The sequence below is a fragment of the Blennius ocellaris genome (genome assembly GCF_963422515.1).
Source record: "Blennius ocellaris genome assembly, chromosome: 13".
NCBI classification, from domain to species: Eukaryota; Metazoa; Chordata; class Actinopteri; order Blenniiformes; family Blenniidae; genus Blennius; species Blennius ocellaris.
This window is the reverse complement of record NC_137662.1, coordinates 239,212-264,210: the sequence shown is the minus strand read 5'-3', so window position 1 is coordinate 264,210 and position 24,999 is coordinate 239,212. Positions and strand designations below refer to the sequence as shown.

The window sequence follows — 24,999 nt, the reverse complement described above, 5'->3', positions numbered from 1 at the left end:
CCGAGCTATGGACAGAGGTGGCTAAAGGCCTGGGAGTGCAGCTGCATCGGACAACGGCATTCAACCCACAGGCCAATGGACTGTGTGAGCGTTTCCATCGCACAATGAAGGCCGCGCTCCGAGCCACTCTCACAGACAGCAACTGGGTTGACCGACTGCCATGGGTCATGTTGGGCCTGCGTTCGGCTCCGAAGGAAGATCTCCAGGCATCATCTGCGGAGCTGGTGTTCGGGCAGCCACTACGGGTCCCCGGACAGTTCCTGCCACAGCCATCGGAACCCTGGGGGGTCACAGCGGGACGACCAAGGTTCAACGGGGCAGTCCACACCTTCGACCCGGTCCCAGTTCATCACTGCCTTCCCCGGTCATACGTCCCAAAAAACCTGATGGCAGCAAAATATGTCTTTATCAGGCATGACGCTCACCGTTCCCCACTTCAGCCGCCGTATGACGGCCCCTTTCATGTCCTGGAGGCAGGGACAAAGAACTTTGTGGTGGACATGGGGGGTAAACGGGTCCGGGTTTCACTGGACCGCCTGAAGCCGGCCCACACCATGCCGGAGCAGCCGGTGGAGGTGGCACAACCCCCAAGACGTGGGCGCCCCCCCAAGTCGTCAGCTGCCACAGCGCCTGCACCTACAGTGACCCCGGTGCCGGTACCTGCACCTCCTCCTGTGGTGGTGCAACGCAGCCGATATGGTCGGCTGTGCAGACCACCCAAGTGGGACTAAAAAAAAAAAAAAAAAAAATACAAATTCTTGTAGTACCATTCTGATTGTTCGGGGGGGGCCTGTGTGGTGTGCACCTGAGGGGGAGGTTCTCCCAAGCAGAATGGAGTGGGTGTGTCGGTCACGTGGTGTGGTGTTGTTAGTGGGCGGTGTTTATAAGGGGTAGTGCGGTGACACTGGGGGTTGGTTATCTGACAGGTGAACTGTCAGACGGTTGGAGAAAATAAAGAAAAAGCGACTCGACTCCTTCGTCCGTCTCCTCATTCTCCGCCTCCACAATATCATATATGGTCAAATAATGCCTGGTTTAGCCACTGAGCGAAGAGAGCTTGTTGAAGGCAGAACTAAATCTAAATGAAGACACAGAGTAATGATCAAATGGCTGCAGGAGAAAAAGCTGGGAAGAAGATGAATGCCTGCCAAAAATGCAAACACAAGATAAAGTTAAAGGAAAGTGTGAGTTAATATATTAGTTAAGTATATTATGACGTTATTCTAAAGTTGCAACTATTCCTCATTTACCAACAGTTAGTAAATGAGGAATAGTTGCAACTTTAGAATAACGTCCTAATAATGTATATAAAGTATTAACTGATACTTAACAAGTCATTAGTAAGTAGTTTACTAATGGCTTATTCATGATTTATTACTAGTTTATAAGGTATAGTTATAAATCATTAACATACAGTTAACATGTAATTTTGGGGAATACAGCTTTAAATGATCTATTACCAATCTATAAGGCAGTTATAAATCCTTAATAAACTGTTGGCAAATATTCAACAAGCAATGTATAACTCATTAACTAATGGCTATTAATGGTTTATTAACTACTTATAACGGATAGTTATTATAAAGTGTTACCAGTTAATCCTGAAGTTACCTGGATAAGAGGAAACCAGAGTTAACCCTGAAGTTACCTGGATAAGAGGAAACCAGAGTTAATCCTGAAGTTACCTAGATCAGAGGAAACCAGAGTTAATCCTGAAGTTACCTGGATAAGAGGAAACCAGAGTTAATCCTGAAGTTACCTGGATCAGAGGAAACCAGAGTTAATCCTGAAGTTACCTGGATAAGAGGAAACCAGAGTTAATGCTGAAGTTACCTGGATAAGAGGAAACCAGAGTTAATCCTGAAGTTACCTGGACCAGAGGAAACCAGAGTTAATCCTGAAGTTACCTGGATCAGAGGAAACCAGAGTTAATCCTGAAGTTACCTGGATCAGAGGAAACCAGAGTTAATCCTGAAGTTACCTGGATAAGAGGAAACCAGAGTTAATCCTGAAGTTACCTGGATAAGAGGAAACCAGAGTTAATCCTGAAGTTACCTGGATAAGAGGAAACCAGAGTTAATGCTGAAGTTACCTGGATAAGAGGAAACCAGAGTTAATCCGGAAGTTACCTGGATAAGAGGAAACCAGAGTTAATGCTGAAGTTACCTGGATAAGAGGAAACCAGAGTTAATCCTGAAGTTACCTGGATAAGAGGAAACCAGAGTTAATCCTGAAGTTACCTGGATCAGAGGAAACCAGAGTTAATCCTGAAGTTACCTGGACCAGAGGAAACCAGAGTTAATCCTGAAGTTACCTGGATCAGAGGAAACCAGAGTTAATGCTGAAGTTACCTGGATAAGAGGAAACCAGAGTTAATCCTGAAGTTACCTGGACCAGAGGAAACCAGAGTTAATCCTGAAGTTACCTGGATCAGAGGAAACCAGAGTTAATCCTGAAGTTACCTGGATAAGAGGAAACCAGAGTTAATCCTGAAGTTACCTGGATAAGAGGAAACCAGAGTTAATCCTGAAGTTACCTGGACCAGAGGAAACCAGAGTTAATCCTGAAGTTACCTGGACCAGAGGAAACCAGAGTTAATCCTGAAGTTACCTGGACCAGAGGAAACCAGAGTTAATCCTGAAGTTACCTGGATAAGAGAAAACCAGAGTTAATCCTGAAGTTACCTGGATAAGAGGAAACCAGAGTTAATGCTGAAGTTACCTGGATAAGAGGAAACCAGAGTTAATCCTGAAGTTACCTGGATAAGAGGAAACCAGAGTTAATGCTGAAGTTACCTGGATAAGAGGAAACCAGAGTTAATCCTGAAGTTACCTGGATAAGAGGAAACCAGAGTTAATGCTGAAGTTACCTGGATAAGAGGAAACCAGAGTTAATCCTGAAGTTACCTGGATAAGAGGAAACCAGAGTTAATCCTGAAGTTACCTGGATCAGAGGAAACCAGAGTTAATCCTGAAGTTACCTGGACCAGAGGAAACCAGAGTTAATCCTGAAGTTACCTGGATCAGAGGAAACCAGAGTTAATGCTGAAGTTACCTGGATAAGAGGAAACCAGAGTTAATCCTGAAGTTACCTGGACCAGAGGAAACCAGAGTTAATCCTGAAGTTACCTGGATCAGAGGAAACCAGAGTTAATCCTGAAGTTACCTGGATAAGAGGAAACCAGAGTTAATCCTGAAGTTACCTGGATAAGAGGAAACCAGAGTTAATCCTGAAGTTACCTGGACCAGAGGAAACCAGAGTTAATCCTGAAGTTACCTGGACCAGAGGAAACCAGAGTTAATCCTGAAGTTACCTGGACCAGAGGAAACCAGAGTTAATCCTGAAGTTACCTGGATAAGAGAAAACCAGAGTTAATCCTGAAGTTACCTGGATAAGAGGAAACCAGAGTTAATCCTGAAGTTACCTGGATCAGAGGAAACCAGAGTTAATGCTGAAGTTACCTGGATAAGAGAAAACCAGAGTTAATCCTGAAGTTACCTGGATAAGAGAAAAACACATGGAAGGGTTGCAGTCTAATCCCACCAACCCCTCAACATCAACAGTTTAGAAATAAACATGTAATTCCTTCAACAACAACAATAAAGGTCATGAGACTGAGGGCCACTCACTCTGTTGTGTCTCTGTGATGAATAAAAGGTGGTGCATAACTCAGACACCACATCATCATCCTCACCATCCTCCTTCTCATCACCATCATCGTCATCCTTATAATCCTCTTCATCGTCATCATCTTCATCCTTATCATCATCCCCCTCCTCGTATCACCATCCTCCTCCTACTCCTCTTCATCATCATGATTGTCACTGTCCTCTTCCTAATCATCACTATCCCCATCATCATCATCACTGTCCTCCTCATCCTCATCATCATCACTATCCTCCTCATCATCACTATCCTCATCATCATCATCACTGTCCTCCTCATCCTCATCATCATCACTATCCTCCTCATCATCACTATCCTCATCATTACCCTCCTCATCATCATCATCACTATCCTCCTCATCATCATCACTATTCTCCTCATCCTCATCACTATCCTTCCCATCTTCATCATCATCACTATTCTCCTCATCATCATCACTATCCTCCTCGTCCTCATCACTATCCTCCTCATTATCCTCATCCTCATCATCACTATCCTCCTACTCCTCACTATCCTCCTCATCTTCATCACTATCCTTCTCATCTTCATCATCATCACTATTCTCCTCATCATCATCACTATCCTCCTCATCCTCATCACTATCCTCCTCATCCTCATCACTATCCTCATCATCATCATCATCACTATCCTCCTCCTCCTCACTATCCTCCTCATCCTCCTCACTATCCTCCTCCTCATCATAACTATCATAATCACTATCCTCTTCATCCTCATCACTATCCTCCTCATCCTCAACACTATCCTCCTCCTCATCATAACTACCATCACTATCCTCCTCATCTTCATCATCATCCTCCTCATTTTCATCATCACCACCATCCTCCTCATCCTCATCACTATCCTCCTCCTCATCATAACTATCATCATCACTATCCTCCTCATCTTCATCATCATCATCATCATCATCATCATCATCACCCTCCTCCTTTTCATCGTCATCATCACTCTCGTCCTCCTCCTCCTCCTCCTCCTCTTCATCATCCTCATCATCGTCACTCCTCCTGCTCCTCCTCCTCCAGTTCCAGCGGTACAGGGAGGGGCCGGCCCGGGACGCACGGAGAGCAGCTGCAGCAACGACAGCAGCAGTCAGTGCGGGGCTCCACATCTTCCTCCTCCTCCTCCTCCTCCTCCTCCTCCTCCTGCACTAACCTCCATTCTCCACGTGCTGTCCTGGCGCCTCCTGCCTGGAAGCAGAGGCACACAGTGAGGCGCACGGCGGCGCAGTGAGCGGCTGCTCCTGGATGTTTCGACCCTCTTCCTGCGCTCGCGGTTACCGGTAAGGCAGGAAGATTGCTTGGTGTGGCTGCATCGGAGAGAAGGCTCGGGAGGAGGTGAAACTGCGAGAGAGGATGACTGAGAAAGACACGGCCACGGACAATCTCATCACAGGTGGGTCCTGCTGGAGTTCTCAGCTCGACTTGTAATCAATGCGCGGCGCTCACGTCCGCAGTGTCCGCGGGTGGGACGCCGCTCCGCGTCACGGTCGGCCGGGTTAAAGTGCATCTGGGGGCTCGGATCGGCTGCATGATGGTGGGTTTGGGTGTAAATCAATGGGCAGCGGCTCCGCACGGACAGAACGGAGGCAGTGTGACGGCTGGAGCCGCAGTGCAGAGCTTCCAGCCGGGCCGGCCTGCACGCAGCGGCAAGCCCCTCCGGAACATGGCGACACCAAAAGTTTTATTACCCAGCCTGAGCTGTGTGCCCCGACTGAGGTGCAAGGCCCGGCGCAAGGCCCGGCCCCCCCGGAGCAGTGAGGCAATGCAGCAAAAAGTCTGCACCGCCGCGTCCTCAGGTAGCGCAGCGCCCCCCCCCCCCCCCCCCACCACACCACACCACACCTCCTCCTTCTCTTCCTCCTGCTCCTCCTCTTCCTCTTGCTTCTCCTCTTTCTCCCGCTTCTCCTCTTCCTCTTTCTCCTCTTCCTCCTCCTCTTCCTCCTCCTTCTGTTCCCCTCCTTGTCTTCCTCCTGCTCCTCCTGTTCCTCTTCCTCCTGCTCCTCCTCTTCCTCTTGCTTCTCCTCTTTCTCCCGCTTCTCCTCTTCCTCTTTCTCCTCTTCCTCCTCCTCTTCCTCCTCCTTCTGTTCCCCTCCTTGTCTTCCTCCTGCTCCTCCTGTTCCTCTTCCTCCTGCTCCTCTGCTTCCTGTTCCTCCAGTTCCTCCTCCTCTTCCTCCTCCTGTTCCTCCTCCCCCTCCATCTGCTGCTCCTCTTCCTCCATCCCTGCTCATGAAAAGCACCACTCATGATGTGCTGCTGTAGAAAAGCTCAGTTCTAAAGGGGGGTTGATGATATATTTTTATGATATTTGACCTGATGAGAAACTGTCCATCAGTAATACTTGGTACCTTTTTCAGGCTCAGAATATCATGAGCTCATCCTCTCCAATCTGACCACACCTGTGAAAATAAAGCCTAATAACCTCAACATAGCTTCAGACATTTTTCTTACTTAAGCGCCTCCGAGAAACATGTAATGTACATTTTACAGGATCAGACTGTCCACAGACAGAGGATCAGTGTCCACAGACAGAGGATCAGAGTGTCCACAGACAGAGGATCAGTGTCCACAGACAGAGGATCAGAGTGTCCACAGACAGGATCAGAGTGTCCACAGACAGAGGATCAGAGTGTCCACAGACAGAGGATCAGAGTGTCCACAGACAGAGGATCAGTGTCCACAGACAGAGGATCAGAGTGTCCACAGACAGGATCAGAGTGTCCACAGACAGAGGATCAGAGTGTCCACAGACAGGATCAGCATGTCCACAGACAGAGGATCAGACTGTCCACAGACAGAGGATCAGAGTGTCCACAGACAGAGGATCAGACTGTCCACAGACAGAGGATCAGAGTGTCCACAGACAGAGGATCAGACTGTCCACAGACAGAGGATCAGAGTGTCCACAGACAGAGGATCAGAGTGTCCACAGACAGGATCAGAGTGTCCACAGACAGAGGATCAGAGTGTCCACAGACAGAGGATCAGAGTGTCCACAGACAGGATCAGAGTGTCCACAGACAGGATCAGAGTGTCCACAGACAGAGGATCAGAGTGTCCACAGACAGAGGATCAGAGTGTCCACAGACAGAGGATCAGAGTGTCCACAGACAGAGGATCAGAGGATCAGAGTGTCCACAGACAGAGCATCAGTGTCCACAGACAGAGGATCAGAGTGTCCACAGACAGAGCATCAGTGTCCACAGACAGGATCAGAGTGTCCACAGACAGAAGATCAGACTGTCCACAGACAGGATCAGAGTGTCCACAGACAGAGGATCAGAGTGTCCACAGACAGGATCAGAGTGTCCACAGACAGAGGATCAGAGTGTCCACAGACAGGATCAGACTGTCCACAGACAGAGGATCAGAGTGTCCACAGACAGGATCAGAGTGTCCACAGACAGAGGATCAGAGTGTCCACAGACAGGATCAGAGTGTCCACAGACAGAGGATCAGAGTGTCCACAGACAGGATCAGACTGTCCACAGACAGAGGATCAGAGTGTCCACAGACAGGATCAGAGTGTCCACAGACAGAGGATCAGAGTGTCCACAGACAGGATCAGAGTGTCCACAGACAGAGGATCAGAGTGTCCACAGACAGGATCAGAGTGTCCACAGACAGAGGATCAGAGTGTCCACAGACAGAGGATCAGAGTGTCCACAGACAGGATCAGAGTGTCCACAGACAGGATCAGAGTGTCCACAGACAGAGGATCAGAGTGTCCACAGACAGAGGATCAGAGTGTCCACAGACAGGATCAGAGTGTCCACAGACAGAGGATCAGAGTGTCCACAGACAGAGGATCAGAGTGTCCACAGACAGAGGATCAGAGGATCAGAGTGTCCACAGACAGAGCATCAGTGTCCACAGACAGGATCAGAGTGTGCACAGACAGAGGATCAGAGGATCAGAGTGTCCACAGACAGAGGATGCTAAAACTGCTAAAATGTGTCCTCTACAGTTACCAGCAGCTCAGCAGGACTTGCAATGCATGCTGAGAACAAGGACTCAGTACATCAGGGTTAATCTGCTCTTGGTGTTTGAAGATATGGTCACAAAGTGTCTGTCATTCAAACATGCAGGTTGTTGTTGTGTCGCTGGGTTGGTCCAGTGAGGGAAGCCAGCGCTTTACACCTGATGGTTGAGTGTCGTGTGTTTGAGCAGCGCTTTAGAGGAGGCCGCCTGAGCTCACCTCTCCGTGGGCCTGGCAGGTCTTCAAGGCTTATGTAATGGACCTGACTGCACCCTCATGGTGACCCTCAGAGAGGAGCTGACTCAGCACAAATTACAACTGAAAAAGAATCCTCCAATCAGCAGGGTTACATACACAGAACGCTGTAATCAAAAAGGGTAAAACACACTTGATTACTTATGTCTGAGTCACATCAGCACACATGAACGTTAATACATCCCAGAAACAAAATAAATGAGAAAAAGTACTAATGAAGGCTGAAAAGAACCTGAGAAGAATGAGATGAGGATAAACAGAGAGATGAGAGTCAGCACTCAGCACAGTGAGAACACTAATTCAATTTTCAATTCAATTCAATTCAAATTCAAATTTATGAAGCACCAAATATTACACAGTCATTTGAAGGCAGTGTCACAGAGGAAAGCCAGCATTCCACAGAAAGAAGACAGACCCACTCCCAACACTAATGTTGGCAGCCACATATAAAAGCAGGGTGTAAACACACACATGGACGTGTGTCGCTGTGTGTTGGTCCGGTGGGGGGACCTGGAGAAGCCCCACATCCGTCTGGAGTACTTCATGACTCAGCAGGAAATCTGTATGCTCTCCTGATGTTTTGTCTTTTCTTCTGGTCATGTGCTCATCACTCACATCTTTGCTGTCGTTTCCGATTTACCTGCTGAAAATAAACCCATCCTTGACTCCTGTAGATCAGTTCTCAACGTGAGGAGGAATTATTAGTTCGTCAAGTGTTTTATTGATTCAGCCTGTCAGTGATAAATCAATGGACACGCACTCAAATACAGCAGACAGAAGTGGATCTACTCATATCTAAGGAGACATGTCAGGAAAGGAGACTACAGGAGGAAGTGCTTCCTCTCATCATGCCATGTGCCATTGTTTACATTCTATCTGTCACTACATTATGGAGAAACGCGGTTCAACCAAACCAATAAGAAGCAGAATGTGACCCAGAAGGAGAAGCTCCTGAACAAGTTGTGACTCTGCTGCTGCAGCAGGACGTTTCAGAATGTTAGTAAAACATATTGTGTCTCAATATGTTCATCAGCTGCTCTGGAGATTTTCTTTACAAAGAAATGTGTGTTATAACAGTAAATAAATGACTATTCAGACGAGCCTGAGTGACTGTGACCTTATCTAACTATGTGCATGTCACACTGAGATCTGATCGTTTAATGATCCTCTACTAATGATCATAACTAGTAGCAGACAGGAAAATATCCTGAACCTCCATTTAGTCATAGAAATATAGAACAAGATCACCTCAACATTATCAAGCCCATACACAAGTTTATCCTCCAGGTAGTAACTTTACCCTCCAGGTAGTAACTTTACCCTCCAGGTAGTAACTTTACCCTCCAGGTAATAACTTTACCCTCCTGGTAGTAACTTTACCCTTCTGGTGGTAACTTTACCCCCAAGGTAGTAACTTTACCCTCCAGGTAGTAACTTTACCCTCCTGGTAGTAACTTTACCCTCCTGGTGGTAACTTTACCCTCCAGGTAGTAACTTTACCCTCCTGGTAGTAACTTTACCCTCCTGGTGGTAACTTTACCCTCCTGGTAGTAACTTTACCCTCCAGGTAATAACTTTACCCTCCAGGTAGTAACTTTACCCTCCAGGTAATAACTTTACCCTCCTGGTAGTAACTTTACCCTCCAGGTAGTAACTTTACCCTCCAGGTAATAACTTTACCCTCCAGGTAGTAACTTTACCCTCCAGGTAGTAACTTTACCCTTCTGGTGGTAACTTTACCCTCCAGGTAGTAACTTTACCCTTCTGGTGGTAACTTTACCCTTCTGGTGGTAACTTTACCCTCCAGGTAGTAACTTTACCCTCCAGGTAGTAACTTTACCCTTCTGGTGGTAACTTTACCCTCCTGGTAGTAACTTTACCCTTCTGGTGGTAACTTTACCCTCCAGGTAGTAACTTTACCCTTCTGGTGGTAACTTTACCCTCCTGGTAGTAACTTTACCCTTCTGGTGGTAACTTTACCCCCAAGGTAGTAACTTTACCCTCCAGGTAGTAACTTTACCCTCCTGGTAGTAACTTTACCCTCCTGGTGGTAACTTTACCCTCCAGGTAGTAACTTTACCCTCCTGGTAGTAACTTTACCCTCCAGGTAATAACTTTACCCTCCAGGTAGTAACTTTACCCTTCTGGTGGTAACTTTACCCTCCAGGTAGTAACTTTACCCTTCTGGTGGTAACTTTACCCTTCTGGTGGTAACTTTACCCTCCAGGTAGTAACTTTACCCTCCAGGTAGTAACTTTACCCTTCTGGTGGTAACTTTACCCTCCTGGTAGTAACTTTACCCTTCTGGTGGTAACTTTACCCTCCAGGTAGTAACTTTACCCTTCTGGTGGTAACTTTACCCTTCTGGTGGTAACTTTACCCTCCAGGTAGTAACTTTACCCTTCTGGTGGTAACTTTACCCTCCAGGTAGTAACTTTACCCTTCTGGTGGTAACTTTACCCTTCTGGTGGTAACTTTACCCTCCAGGTAGTAACTTTACCCTTCTGGTGGTAACTTTACCCTCCAGGTAGTAACTTTACCCTTCTGGTGGTAACTTTACCCTCCAGGTAGTAACTTTACCCTTCTGGTAGTAACTTTACCCTCCAGGTAGTAACTTTACCCTTCTGGTGGTAACTTTACCCTTCTGGTGGTAACTTTACCCTCCAGGTAGTAACTTTACCCTTCTGGTGGTAACTTTACCCTCCAGGTAGTAACTTTACCCTCCAGGTAGTAACTTTACCCTTCTGGTGGTAACTTTACCCTTCTGGTGGTAACTTTATCCTCCAGGTAGTAACTTTACCCTTCTGGTGGTAACTTTACCCTCCAGGTAATAACTTTACCCTCCAGGTAATAACTTTACCCTCCAGGTAGTAACTTTACCCTCCAGGTAGTAACTTTACCCTCCAGGTAATAACTTTACCCTCCAGGTAGTAACTTTACCCTCCAGGTAGTAACTTTTCCCTCCAGGTAGTAACTTTACCCTTCTGGTGGTAACTTTACCCTCCAGGTAGTAACTTTACCCTTCTGGTGGTAACTTTACCCTCCAGGTAGTAACTTTACCCTCCAGGTAGTAACTTTACCCTCCAGGTAGTAACTTTACCCTTCTGGTGGTAACTTTACCCTCCTGGTAGTAACTTTACCCTTCTGGTGGTAACTTTACCCTCCAGGTAGTAACTTTACCCTTCTGGTGGTAACTTTACCCTTCTGGTGGTAACTTTACCCTCCAGGTAGTAACTTTACCCTTCTGGTGGTAACTTTACCCTCCAGGTAGTAACTTTACCCTTCTGGTGGTAACTTTACCCTTCTGGTGGTAACTTTACCCTCCAGGTAGTAACTTTACCCTTCTGGTGGTAACTTTACCCTTCTGGTGGTAACTTTACCCTCCAGGTAGTAACTTTACCCTTCTGGTGGTAACTTTACCCTCCAGGTAGTAACTGTACCCTTCTGGTAGTAACTTTACCCTCCAGGTAGTAACTTTACCCTTCTGGTGGTAACTTTACCCTTCTGGTGGTAACTTTACCCTCCAGGTAGTAACTTTACCCTTCTGGTGGTAACTTTACCCTCCAGGTAGTAACTTTACCCTCCAGGTAGTAACTTTACCCTTCTGGTGGTAACTTTACCCTTCTGGTGGTAACTTTATCCTCCAGGTAGTAACTTTACCCTTCTGGTGGTAACTTTACCCTCCAGGTAGTAACTTTACCCTTCTGGTGGTAACTTTACCCTTCTGGTGGTAACTTTACCCTTCTGGTGGTAACTTTATCCTCCAGGTAGTAACTTTACCCTTCTGGTGGTAACTTTACCCTCCAGGTAGTAACTTTACCCTTCTGGTGGTAACTTTACCCTCCAGGTAGTAACTTTACTAGTAAGAGTAGTTTAAAACAGCATCCCAGCAGAGTGTTTCCTGAGTTGATATTTGTGAATGAAACAGTTGAAATGATGGCGCCCGTGGAGGTTGGCTGGATGTAAAATGGGATCCAGCTCATGCAGCATATCTGCGCAGGTGAGCAGTCCAGATGTGCTCTACCTATCCTCACCTGTCCAAGGTTCCCACTTCATTAATTTCAACAGTTGAATGCTTTTCTGCCTTTGGTCAAGACTTTAAGGGTCAAAAAGAAGTGATGGTGGTCATACTTAAGGTCTTTCACACAACTGACCACATTTAAAAACGCTGAAGCAGTATGTTTCCACAGTGATCTCCGAACCAGTTATTTATCTACTACCAATAACAGGTGTGTACACACAACAAGAAGTAAAGCTGCCTGCTCCTTGCTCTGTTTCTCCTCATGGTGTAGGTTTACTCAGTATTGTAAGAGATGAGTCTCCACGTATGCAGATGATGGTGTAGTAACTGGGCATCAGGGCGGAGTACCCTCACTGCAGTCTGTGTGTTTAAGAGTGACATGGTGGTTTAGTGGTTCATCTTAGACCTTGAAAACTTTGGTTTGATTCCGGGTTCTGGACTTTTTGTGTAAAGTTTTCACTTTTCTCCAGTTCCTATGTGACCTGACTAGTGTGACCTGACTAGTGTGACCTGACTAGTGTGACCTGACTAGTGTGACCTGACTAGTGTGACCTGATTAGTGTGACCGGACTAGTGTGACCGGACTAGTGTGACCTGATTAGTGTGACCGGACTAGTGTGACCTGACTAGTGTGACCTGACTAGTGTGACCCAGCGAGTGTGACCTGACTAATTTGACCTGGCTGTTGTAACCTGACTGGTTGACCTCACTGGTGTGACCTCACTGGTGTGACCGGACTGGTGTGACCTGACTAGTGTGACCGGACTGGTGTGACCTGACTAGTGTGACCGGACTAGTGTGACCGGACTAGTGTGGTCGGACTAGTGTGACCTGACTAGTGTGACCAGACTAGTGTGACCTGACTGGTGTGACCGGACTAGTGTGGTCGGACTAGTGTGACCGGACTGGTGTGACCTGACTAGTGTGACCGGACTAGTGTGACCTGACTAGTGTGACCGGACTGGTGTGACCTGACTAGTGTGACCTGACTAGTGTGACCGGACTGGTGTGACCGGACTAGTGTGGTCGGACTAGTGTGACCGGACTGGTGTGACCTGACTAGTGTGACCGGACTAGTGTGACCTGACTAGTGTGACCGGACTGGTGTGACCTGACTAGTGTGACCTGACTAGTGTGACCGGACTGGTGTGACCTGACTAGTGTGACCTGGCTGTTGTAACCTGACTGGTTGACCTGACTGGTGTGACCTGACTGGTGTGACCTGACTGGTGTGACCTGACTAGTGTGACCTGACTGGTGTGACCTGACTAGTGTGACCGGACTGGTGTGACCTGGCTGTTGTAACCTGACTGGTTGACCTGACTGGTGTGACCTGACTAGTGTGACCTGACTGGTGTGACCTGGCTGTTGTAACCTGACTGGTGTGACCTGACTGGTGTGACCTGACTGGTGTGACCTGACTGGTTGACCTGACTGGTGTGACCTGACTGCTGTGACCTGACTGCTGTGACCTGGCTGGTGTGACCTGGCTGGTGTGAACTGACTGGTGTGACCTGACTGGTGTGACCTGACTAGTGTGACCTGGCTGGTGTGACCTGACTAGTGTGACCTGACTGGTGTGACCTGACTAGTGTGACCTGACTAGTGTGACCTGACTGCTGTGACCTGACTGGTGTGACCTGGCTGGTGTGACCTGACTGGTGTGACCTTACTAGTGTGACCTGACTGGTTGACCTGACTAGTGTGACCTGACTGGTGTGAACTGACTGGTGTGACCTGACTAGTGTGACCTGACTAGTGTGACCTGACTGGTGTGACCTGGCTGGTGTGACCTGACTGGTGTGACCTTACTAGTGTGACCTGACTGGTTGACCTGACTAGTGTGACCTGACTAGTGTGACCTTACTGGTGTGACCTGACTGGTGTGACCGGACTAGTGTGACCTTACTGGTGTGACCTGACTAGTGTGACCTGACTAGTGTGACCCAGCGAGTGTGACCTGACTAATTTGACCTGGCTGTTGTAACCTGACTGGTTGACCTCACTGGTGTGACCTCACTGGTGTGACCGGACTGGTGTGACCTGACTAGTGTGACCGGACTGGTGTGACCTGACTAGTGTGACCGGACTAGTGTGACCGGACTAGTGTGGTCGGACTAGTGTGACCTGACTAGTGTGACCAGACTAGTGTGACCTGACTGGTGTGACCGGACTAGTGTGGTCGGACTAGTGTGACCGGACTGGTGTGACCTGACTAGTGTGACCGGACTAGTGTGACCTGACTAGTGTGACCGGACTGGTGTGACCTGACTAGTGTGACCTGACTAGTGTGACCGGACTGGTGTGACCGGACTAGTGTGGTCGGACTAGTGTGACCGGACTGGTGTGACCTGACTAGTGTGACCGGACTAGTGTGACCTGACTAGTGTGACCGGACTGGTGTGACCTGACTAGTGTGACCTGACTAGTGTGACCGGACTGGTGTGACCTGACTAGTGTGACCTGGCTGTTGTAACCTGACTGGTTGACCTGACTGGTGTGACCTGACTGGTGTGACCTGACTGGTGTGACCTGACTAGTGTGACCTGACTGGTGTGACCTGACTAGTGTGACCGGACTGGTGTGACCTGGCTGTTGTAACCTGACTGGTTGACCTGACTGGTGTGACCTGACTAGTGTGACCTGACTGGTGTGACCTGGCTGTTGTAACCTGACTGGTGTGACCTGACTGGTGTGACCTGACTGGTGTGACCTGACTGGTTGACCTGACTGGTGTGACCTGACTGCTGTGACCTGACTGCTGTGACCTGGCTGGTGTGACCTGGCTGGTGTGAACTGACTGGTGTGACCTGACTGGTGTGACCTGACTAGTGTGACCTGGCTGGTGTGACCTGACTAGTGTGACCTGACTGGTGTGACCTGACTAGTGTGACCTGACTAGTGTGACCTGACTGCTGTGACCTGACTGGTGTGACCTGGCTGGTGTGACCTGACTGGTGTGACCTTACTAGTGTGACCTGACTGGTTGACCTGACTAGTGTGACCTGACTGGTGTGAACTGACTGGTGTGACCTGACTAGTGTGACCTGACTAGTGTGACCTGACTGGTGTGACCTGGCTGGTGTGACCTGACTGGTGTGACCTTACTAGTGTGACCTGACTGGTTGACCTGACTAGTGTGACCTGACTAGTGTGACCTTACTGGTGTGACCTGACTGGTGTGACCGGACTAGTGTGACCTTACTGGTGTGACCTGACTAGTGTGACCTGACTGCTGTGACCTGACTGGTGTGACCTGACTGGTGTGACCTGACTAGTGTGACCTGACTGTTGTAACCTGACTGGTTGACCTGACTGGTGTGACCTGACTAGTGTGACCTGGCTGTTGTAACCTGACTGGTTGACCTGACTGGTGTGACCTGACTGGTGTGACCTGGCTGTTGTAACCTGACTGGTTGACCTGACTGGTGTGACCTGACTGGTGTGACCTGACTGGTGTGACCTGACTAGTGTGACCTGACTGTTGTAACCTGACTGGTTGACCTGACTGGTGTGACCTGACTAGTGTGACCTGACTGGTGTGACCTGGCTGTTGTAACCTGACTGGTTGACCTGACTAGTGTGACCTGACTGGTGTGACCTGACTAGTGTGACCTGACTGGTGTGACCTGGCTGTTGTAACCTGACTGGTTGACCTGACTGCTGTGACCTGACTGGTGTGACCTAACTGGTGTGACCTAACTGGTGTGACCTAACTGGTGTGACCTGGCTGGTGTGACCTGACTGCTGTGACCTGGCTGGTGTGACCTGGCTGGTGTGACCTGGCTGTTGTAACCTGACTGGTTGACCTCACTGCTGTGACCTGGCTGGTGTGACCTGGCTGTTGTAACCTGACTGGTTGACCTGACTGCTGTGACCTGACTGGTGTGACCTGACTGGTGTGACCTAACTGGTGTGACCTGGCTGGTGTGACCTGACTAGTGTGACCTGACTAGTGTGACCTGGCTGTTGTAGCCTGACTGGTTGACCTGACTGGTGTGACCTGACTGTTGTAACCTGGCTGGTGTGAACTGACTGGTGTGACCTGACTGGTGTGACCTGACTAGTGTGAACTGACTAGTGTGACCTGGCTGTTGTAACCTGACTGGTTGACCTGACTGCTGTGACCTGGCTGCTGTGAACTGACTGGTGTGACCTGACTAGTGTGACCTGACTGGTGTGAACTGACTGGTGTGACCTGACTAGTGTGACCTGGCTGTTGTAGCCTGACTGGTTGACCTGACTGGTGTGACCTGACTGTTGTAACCTGGCTGGTGTGAACTGACTGGTGTGACCTGACTGGTGTGACCTGACTAGTGTGAACTGACTAGTGTGACCTGGCTGTTGTAACCTGACTGGTTGACCTGACTGCTGTGACCTGGCTGCTGTGAACTGACTAGTGTGACCTGACTGGTGTGACCTGACTAGTGTGACCTGGCTGGTGTGAACTGACTGGTGTGACCTGACTAGTGTGACCTGGCTGGTGTGACCTGACTGGTGTGACCTGACTAGTGTGACCTGACTGGTGTGACCTGGCTGTTGTAACCTGACTGGTTGACCTGACTGCTGTGACCTGACTGGTGTGACCTAACTGGTGTGACCTAACTGGTGTGACCTAACTGGTGTGACCTGGCTGGTGTGACCTCACTGCTGTGACCTGACTGCTGTGACCTGGCTGGTGTGACCTGGCTGGTGTGACCTGGCTGTTGTAACCTGACTGGTTGACCTCACTGCTGTGACCTGGCTGGTGTGACCTGGCTGTTGTAACCTGACTGGTTGACCTGACTGCTGTGACCTGACTGGTGTGACCTGACTAGTGTGACCTGACTAGTGTGACCTGGCTGTTGTAGCCTGACTGGTTGACCTGACTGGTGTGACCTGACTGTTGTAACCTGGCTGGTGTGAACTGACTGGTGTGACCTGACTGGTGTGACCTGACTAGTGTGAACTGACTAGTGTGACCTGGCTGTTGTAACCTGACTGGTTGACCTGACTGCTGTGACCTGGCTGCTGTGAACTGACTGGTGTGACCTGACTAGTGTGACCTGACTGGTGTGAACTGACTGGTGTGACCTGACTAGTGTGACCTGGCTGGTGTGACCTGACTGGTGTGACCTGACTAGTGTGACCTGGCTGGTGTGACCTGACTGGTGTGACCTGACTAGTGTGACCTGACTGGTGTGACCTGACTAGTGTGACCTGGCTGGTGTGACCTGACTGGTGTAGCCTGACTAGTGTGACCTGACTAATGTGACCTGACTGGTGTGACCCAGCTATTGTAACGTGACTGGTGTGACCTGACTGGTGTGACCCAGCTATTGTAACGTGACTGGTGTGACCTGACTGGTGTGACCTGACTAGTGTGACCTGACTAGTGTGACCTGACTAATGTGACCTGACTGGTGTGACCCAGCTATTGTAACGTGACTGGTGTGACCTGACTGGTGTGACCTGACTAGTGTGACCTGACTAGTGTGACCTGACTGGTTGACCTGACTGGTGTGGGTCCTCTGGTACTCAGGAGAGATAGAGGTGCAGCTGTTCTCCAACCAAGGACCTTCTCTCGCCGTCTGACCCGGCTGGAACAGACCAACACCCTCTTAGTGTTGTCCTTTATAGACTTGAACACAACTGCAGTTCAGTCTCAGGCAGCACACAGATGTTGTAGAATCCAGAGGTCAAAGACGTATCAACAACTGATACAAAGTCTGAAGATACTTGAGACACTATAACCGTGTGTGATCAGCAGCTGTTGTGATAATCCACTGAACATCTGGTTGCTTTAAGAAGCACTTCCTTGACAATGTAGTATTTTTTTTTTTTTTTCAAAGAAGGTTCAACAGGTGTTTTTTTTTATTTTTCATTATGCTGTGTCTGACCCTTCCAGAACAAACTGCTCAGACGCTGGTGCCTCAATGTGTTGTGAGCTGTCTGAGCCGACTCCCAGGATTCTGTCATGCCTCTGACATGAGCCATGTGGAGGACATGGTGGGGGGTGGGGTGGAGGAGACGGGGACAGAGAGGGTGGAGGGGACGGGGGAATGGAGACGGCCGGGAGGTGTTCTGCAGAGGAATGGGACTTCACAGGATGGGGGAGGTGCTCCCCACAGGACATCAGGAATGAGGGGGTTGGAGAGAGAGAGAGAGAGAGAGAGAGAGAGAGAGAGAGAGAGAGAGAGAGAGAGAGAGAGAGAGGAAATAGCAGTCTATTGGCAAACCAAACATAGTGAGGAAGTCTTATTGTGGCACATTTCAACATGGCTCTGCTGTCTGATCACATTCTCTACAAACAGCTCCGTGGTGGAAATGGACCATGTGGAGTATCACTCACATGGCAATGTGTTTCTTATGTTGCTGTGGCATGTCAACTATGTAAATAAACACTTTGCTTTTTGGTCAAAGAAGTAAATTCCCTTTCACTGCTGCTCTGAAGTTTGCACATAGCAGAGCTGTGCAGCAACACTCAATAACACTGCTGCCTAAATGAAAAAAACATTAGGGGCTTTTATTTCTTTTTTTTCATTTTACCTTCATTTTACCAGAAAACCCTCACCTTGAAGGTGTACAGGAGGATTTTCCCAACTTTTAGGAAAGAACCGCCCTCTCCACCTTTTGAAAAAATGCACATGCGCAACGCTGTACCTGCTCCCGAGACGGAACGCCTACTAGAACGTGTGCGAGAGACGTGACGAGCCCAGTTCTCCTCGTGCACGCTCTGTTTACAAGTCGGCGTCGCTCACCGTAATAACTACTGACGATGCAAATTACAAAATAAACTAATCAACCCTGGAAAGTTACAATATAGACGTAGATAATATTTACTGGAAGTGATTTGAAATGGATTTCTCCAAATAGAAGCCAAACTTTCCCTGTGGAGTAGAAACTTGGCGACTGAAGCGTCAGTGGGAAGCCCAACCTGGGCTTTCAGCGCCATCGTGGGAAACTATCTCCCAAAAACACTCTGGTCTTGTTTCTCTCTTCCGAAGCCTTTCTCTTCTTCTCATACACTTCCAAGACACGTTTTCTCTTGCGACCCTCTGCCATTTTCAAAGTACCCGGTGAGAACTGCGAGCTCGCTGAAGGCGTAGCTCACCATAGACACCTGGAAGCGCGCATGCGCAGAAAGTGAAAACTAATAGATCCACGCTACCTAGAGACGAGCACGTACGACGGCCTTACGTAATATATCACCAGAATGATTGACAGTTGGGAGGACCAATAGTCTTGATGATCCACCCGGAAGTATAACATCCTCCTGTACACCTTTAAATCTCTTTTTCAAGAGTGCCCTGGTCAAGACAAGCAGCAGTACATTAAGGTACATAAATCACGTAAAAAGCACAAGGAACAGCTGTGCAATATTCATGCTGTCAACTCAGCATCTTGATATGCCTCACCTGCCTCACTAACTCCTTTAGGAAGCCTCCTAACACCTTTCCTTAACCCCATGATGTCATCCAGGTGTTAATAGTCCATAAGTAAGGAGACAGGAGGTACATTTCAGACGTATCCTGCGAGTCGCACACTGAACTGTTAGCAGGTTTAAAAAGGTTAACTGGAGTCACAACACCTCTGGTTACATGATGTGAAGGGACTAAAGGGGGTGGGGCACTAAACCTTGAAGTATGTTAACCTATGTGTGCCTTTATTTTGTGTTTGATGAATGATATCATTACTATAATAATCAATTTTCTAATCAGTTACACCAAAGTATTACTATATCAATACCACAGAACCCACATGGCCAGCAAGGCCTCAGATGTAGCAGAGATGCTCTGAGAGTTGAAGGTTCAGCCCTGTGAACTGTTGGATTGTGGAGGTGAGGCAGCAGGATGATGAGGCACTATTCAACAGGAAGTAGAATATTCAGACACACACTCTGTGTCCACACCATGTGAGCTGTGAATACCTCCCAACTCTTCAATAATTCATTGGCTCTTTAAATATGCATACCCAGGCTAAGAAGAGCCAGCCTGCTGGAGGCCAGATGTGCTGCTGCTTGCAATGACGATGCGTTGACAGAGATGTGGACACAATAGTGATCTATTCTGGTGCGTTCTGCTTCAGGAGAGGTCTGCACTGCTTTGGCCCAATGACTGGAGTGTTTGGTGTTATCAGCTTTTCCAGTACTGACATACAGGAAGGAAATCTATTGTTCAGGAGAGAGTTCCTCTGAGTGGGACCTCTTCAGGAGTCGGTCACACATCATGTGTATTGTTCTGTAGCTACGTCTGTGTCGTTACTGTGGACAATGCATCGCTGGTGTCTTTTAAACCTTCTCGGCAGAAAGTCTCTTTCTGTTTGGATCATGTACTGCAAGATGGAAGTAAAGAGTTCAGTGGAGCTTGCACAGGTGACCTGATGACCATCATCGTACACAACGGTACGATGCTTCATGAGCACTGCAGACCACGATAATCTGACAAGACCTTGATGAGAGTGGAAATGTAATCATTGAATTCACTGTGGGAATGAAATTCAAGGTCAATTGGGGCGGAATGGCTCGCTTGGTAGAGCGGTTGTCTCCCAATCGGAAGGTTGCAGGTTTGGTTACCATCTCTGCCTGCCCACGTGCCAAAGTGTCCTTGGGCGAGACACTGAACCACGAACTGCCTGTGCAGTGTGAGAGTGAATAGTTGGTGGTGGTTGGAGGGACAAAATGGCAGTCTTACTTCCGTCAGTCTGCCCCTGGGCAGCTGTGGCTACAGACGTAGTTCACCACCATCCAGCATGGAGTGAAATAATAATGCAATGTAAAGCGTCTTTGAGTGCCAAGAAAAGTGCTATATAAAACTAATGCATTATTATTGTTGTTAAATTGAGACGTGTACGATGTTGGTGTCTTGTTTCTCTTCTTGGACCCATTTTTAAGCAGACAGCTTTTTCCTTTAGTCTCGTGTGTGTGTGTGTGTGTGTGTGTGTGTGTGTGTGTGTGTGTGTGTGTGTGTGTGTGTGTGTGTGTGTGTGTGTGTGTGTGTGTGTGTGTGTGTGTGTGTGTGTGTGTGTGTGTGTGTGTGTGTGTGTGTGTGTGTGTGTGCAGTTGATATCAGTCACATCTCACTCTTTAAAGAGTGTGTGGGCTGTGGAAGGTTTCCATGTTGGTCCATGATTGAGGCTGCACTGTGTGGAGGTCTGTCTCACTGCTTCACTCGCCACAGAACTCGTCTGTCAGGATTCAGTGATTGGGACTGAGACTGACTTCTGCTTTCCGTCCGCTCAGCACAATCTGTTCAGGTATAGGTTTATTGACGGTCACGACTCTGCCTCAGCACTTTCAACACGCTGAAGGTCACAAAAGCTCTCCGTCAGGACCTGCCTGCACTGATCAGTGCTGAAACACCTGAGGCTGCAGTGTCAGGGATGCAAGACAGACATGAGCAACGCTACATACAGGTCTCTTGATTCAGGATAACAAATGAAGGATCCTCAGATATCTGGCAGGGAGAGGAAAGGACCGTCTTCATGTCAAAACACTGATCAGGGAAATACTTCTTGTTCTTCATCTGACAGCTCCCTTCAGGCATCACTACATCTTAACACATGTGTCCTTCTCACCCTGTCCCATAGAAGAAGAGGATGCGTACTGTACAGAGGAAACCCACATGGGGACAACATGCAAACTCCACAGAGGAAGTCCTGGCCGGTGTGACCATATACAATACTAGCATTTGAACCAGGACCTTCTCTTTATAACAGTAATCTGTGTCTCCACAGCCTGCATGAGCCCCCAGAAGGAGAAAGTGGTTTTTCTCCCTCACTTGCTCCGTCGTTTAGAATGTGTGCTGAAACAGTCCAATCAGACATTTTCTCTACATGAGGTCAACTGGGGAAACAAGCGCTGCCTCTGGCCCTGGATGTGGAGGCGGTGAATGACAGGTAGCAGATCTGAGCTCACCTACAAGGTGTGCAGAGGAACTTTTATAGAAAGTGACATCAGCCACGACTAGAAAAAGACTCTTGATAATCCACATGAAGCAGGAACTGGTCCTTTCTGTGTGACAGGAGTGGAGGTGACCCAGAGGTCAGAGGCTGGGGTTCTGAGGGTTGAACCCCCACAGCTGAGAGGCCACCACCGTGGCTCCCTGAAATGATTTCCCCAAGAGGGAGCAATAAAGAACACAGAGTCCCAAAACAGAACCCAATGACTTAACTTTTCAGCTGCACTTTTTGGTTTCATCCGTGAGCTGCAACAACCAAACAACGTGGTGAAATAAAGCCACGACGCTGTGTGTGTGCGTGTGTGTGTGCGTGTGTGTGTGCGTGTGTGTGTGTGTGTGTGTGCGTGTGTGTGTGTGTGCGTGTGTGTGTGCGTGTGTGTGTGTGTGTGTGTGTGTGTGTGTGTGTGTGTGTGTGTGTGTGTGTGTGTGTGTGGTGACTGCAGCTGTTGTCAGGCTGTTTTCCTGTATGGTGAGTCTGGGCTGGCAGCCAAGTAGATGTAGTGAGCCGGGACGGAATGGGAGGGGTCATGTCTCTCTCTCGCTCTCTCTCTCTCTCTCTCTCTCTCTCTCTCTCTCTCTCTCTCTCTCTCTCGCTCTCTCTCTCTCTCTCTCTCTCTCTCTCTCTCTCTCTCTCTCTGTCCCCTCTCTCTCAGTGAGCCCTCAGATGGAAGAAGAAATGCTGTTTTCTCTCCCAGCCCTCTTTTGGCTGCTGCTCTGATGAATGTGGCTCTTTGATGGCTGATTTTTTTTTGTGTTTGTGCTTCTCAGTCTTCTGCAGTGAATTTAATGAGGCTGTGATGGAGCTTTTGTGGGGAGCATTGGCTGCTTTGCTTTGTCTCTGTCTCTGCGCTGTGAACCTCACACATGACGGCATCAGGCTTTTCTATCAGCAGCCTTTAGAGCAAAATTTAAATACATACATACCAGAGCTGTCACTCGATTCAAACAAATTAACTAATTAATTGCACAATCAATTTTCTGTAATTAATTGCAATTAATTGCATTCTTTTTCTCCTGAAGACCAAAGCTTGTAATGGATATTTATTCAGGGAAAACTACGGAATTCGTGTCGACTAAACACACTGAGACTGTATTTAATTTATCTAAAAGACTATTTTTATAACATGCTTTTATCTTTGGGTGAAACAGTTTCTCTCTAACATTAGCAAAATAATAAAAACATAAATTAAATAACTAATAAACATCTAACATTAGGGAGACACCGATCCAGGTGTTTTCACTTCTCATCCCGATACCAGAATGTGGAGATCTGCTGATACTGATACTTTTCCAATATCAGAGCTGTTTGCTTTAATACCACCATTATCATCATTGTTGATTTTATATGAGGCTGTAATAAACTCCTCTCTACAGTAAAGTAATAAATGTAGGAATGTTTACATGTTTTCTCTCTACAGACCACTTGAGGTTAGTAGAAGGTGAGAAAAGGAAGCAGTACAAAGTATTTTAGTTCCATGTGGACAATGTGGGGGTCTGCATGACGTCATCATCTCATAATAAACTAGTTCTATCTTTAAAACCTCAGAATCATTTCATTAATCCCTGGAGAAATTCTTTATCAACGCAGCAGCAACACAATGTTTCCAGCTCTAAAGCAGCTCCAACCACTGGGACTATTTTCAGGGAGTTTAGCGTGGAGGAGGACGCAGCTTCACGGAGGAGTGAATCTCCTGCTGACAGCCTGGAGGAGCTGCTGCTCATTGTTCTGATGTCTGGAGTTTTACAACGCCGACATCTGGCAGCAGAGCCTCCACCTCACTGTCCCTTTACAAACATTCACGTTGATACTTGCGGTGTTATGAGTGTAAAATCCATCCAAACAGCGACATGTTGTTATGAAAAGTCGGTATAGCTTCCCTAGCATGATAAGCTGACTGCAAACTGTGGAATGAATTTCCTGACTCATTACTCTGCATCTCATTAAGACCAGCCTCCATTTAGGAAATCCAGTCCACATTTTGCCGCGAGCAGAGCAGTCGGTTTTCCTGAACGCTCCGATGAGCCGGCCCTTTAAATGTTGTCGCTGCTAGGAATTGTGGGGCAACATGACCTGGTCTCCTTTGCTAAAGGAAGCACCAATAGTTCCTATGCTAAAGGAGGCTCTAAAGGAAGCATCAATGTTTCCTAGGCTGAAGGAGGCTCTAAAGGAAGCATCAGTGGTTCCTAGGCTGAAGGAGGCTCTAAAGGAAGCATCAGTGGTTCCTATGTTAAAGGAGGTTCTAAAGGAAGCATCAGTGGTTCCTATGCTAAAGGAGGCTCTAAAGGAAGCATCAGTGGTCCCTTGGCTAAAGGAGGCTCTAAAGGAAGCATCAGTGTTTCCTATGCTAAAGGAGGCTCTAAAGGAAGCATCAGTGGTTCCTATGTTAAAGGAGGCTCTAAAGGAAGCATAAGTGTTTCCTAGGCTAAATGATGCTTCCTTTAGGAAGCATCAGTGGTTCCTAGGCTAAAGGAGGCTTTAAAGGAAGCATCAGTATTTCCTATGCTAAAGGAGGCTCTAAAGGAAGCATCAGTGTTTCCTATGTTAAAGGAGGCTCTAAAGGAAGCATCAGTGTTTCCTATGCTAAAGGAGGCTCTAAAGGAAGCATCAGTGTTTCCTATGCTAAAGGAGGTTCTAAAGGAAGCAACGAGCCTCCTTTTCTTTGCTTCTTGAGAATTCAGACAGTCCTTATCATGGCCGCTACACAAAACACTTCTGGGGTTAAAGGAAAGTCGATAGACACGGAGTGAGGAGGGACATTTTGGACAGACCCCATGGCTTACCACGAATCAGGAACACCACTGTGTTTATCTTCCTGCTGGTTTTGACTAAATCTGGTTTAATGGGTGCTCTTACAACACAAGCAACCCCCCAACACTCTGGCTGTGGTGGAATCAACTGTAGCTTTGGTCAAACATAGCAGCTCTCAGAAAACAATGAGAGTTGAAGCCAAACGGCACAGAAGCAGGTAGAACCAAAGATTCAGAGACCATTACACGATAGTCAGGAAAAGGCTTAATACACTTAACAAAGTAAGAATTACATTTGCACAAATGTGACTAAAACAACTAAAAAATGTCAAAGAAATGTAAAAGAGAAAGAAATGAAACTGCGAAAATGGCCATAAA

The 24,999-nt window shown here is 47.9% G+C and overlaps 1 protein-coding gene across 2 annotated transcripts in view; it reads left to right on the top strand.

The window, feature by feature from the left end:
* Positions 1-4,908: 4,908 nt before the first annotated feature.
* The window catches only part of hspa12a (heat shock protein 12A), a 53,431-nt gene continuing 33,340 nt past the window's right edge, over positions 4,909-24,999 (top strand). For both annotated transcript variants that reach the window (XM_080507806.1, XM_080507805.1), the window contains exon 1: positions 4,909-5,076. In XM_080507806.1, coding sequence (XP_080363932.1) covers positions 5,037-5,076 — 40 coding nt within the window. In that variant the 5' untranslated portion in view covers positions 4,909-5,036. The remainder of the gene's footprint in view (positions 5,077-24,999) is intronic.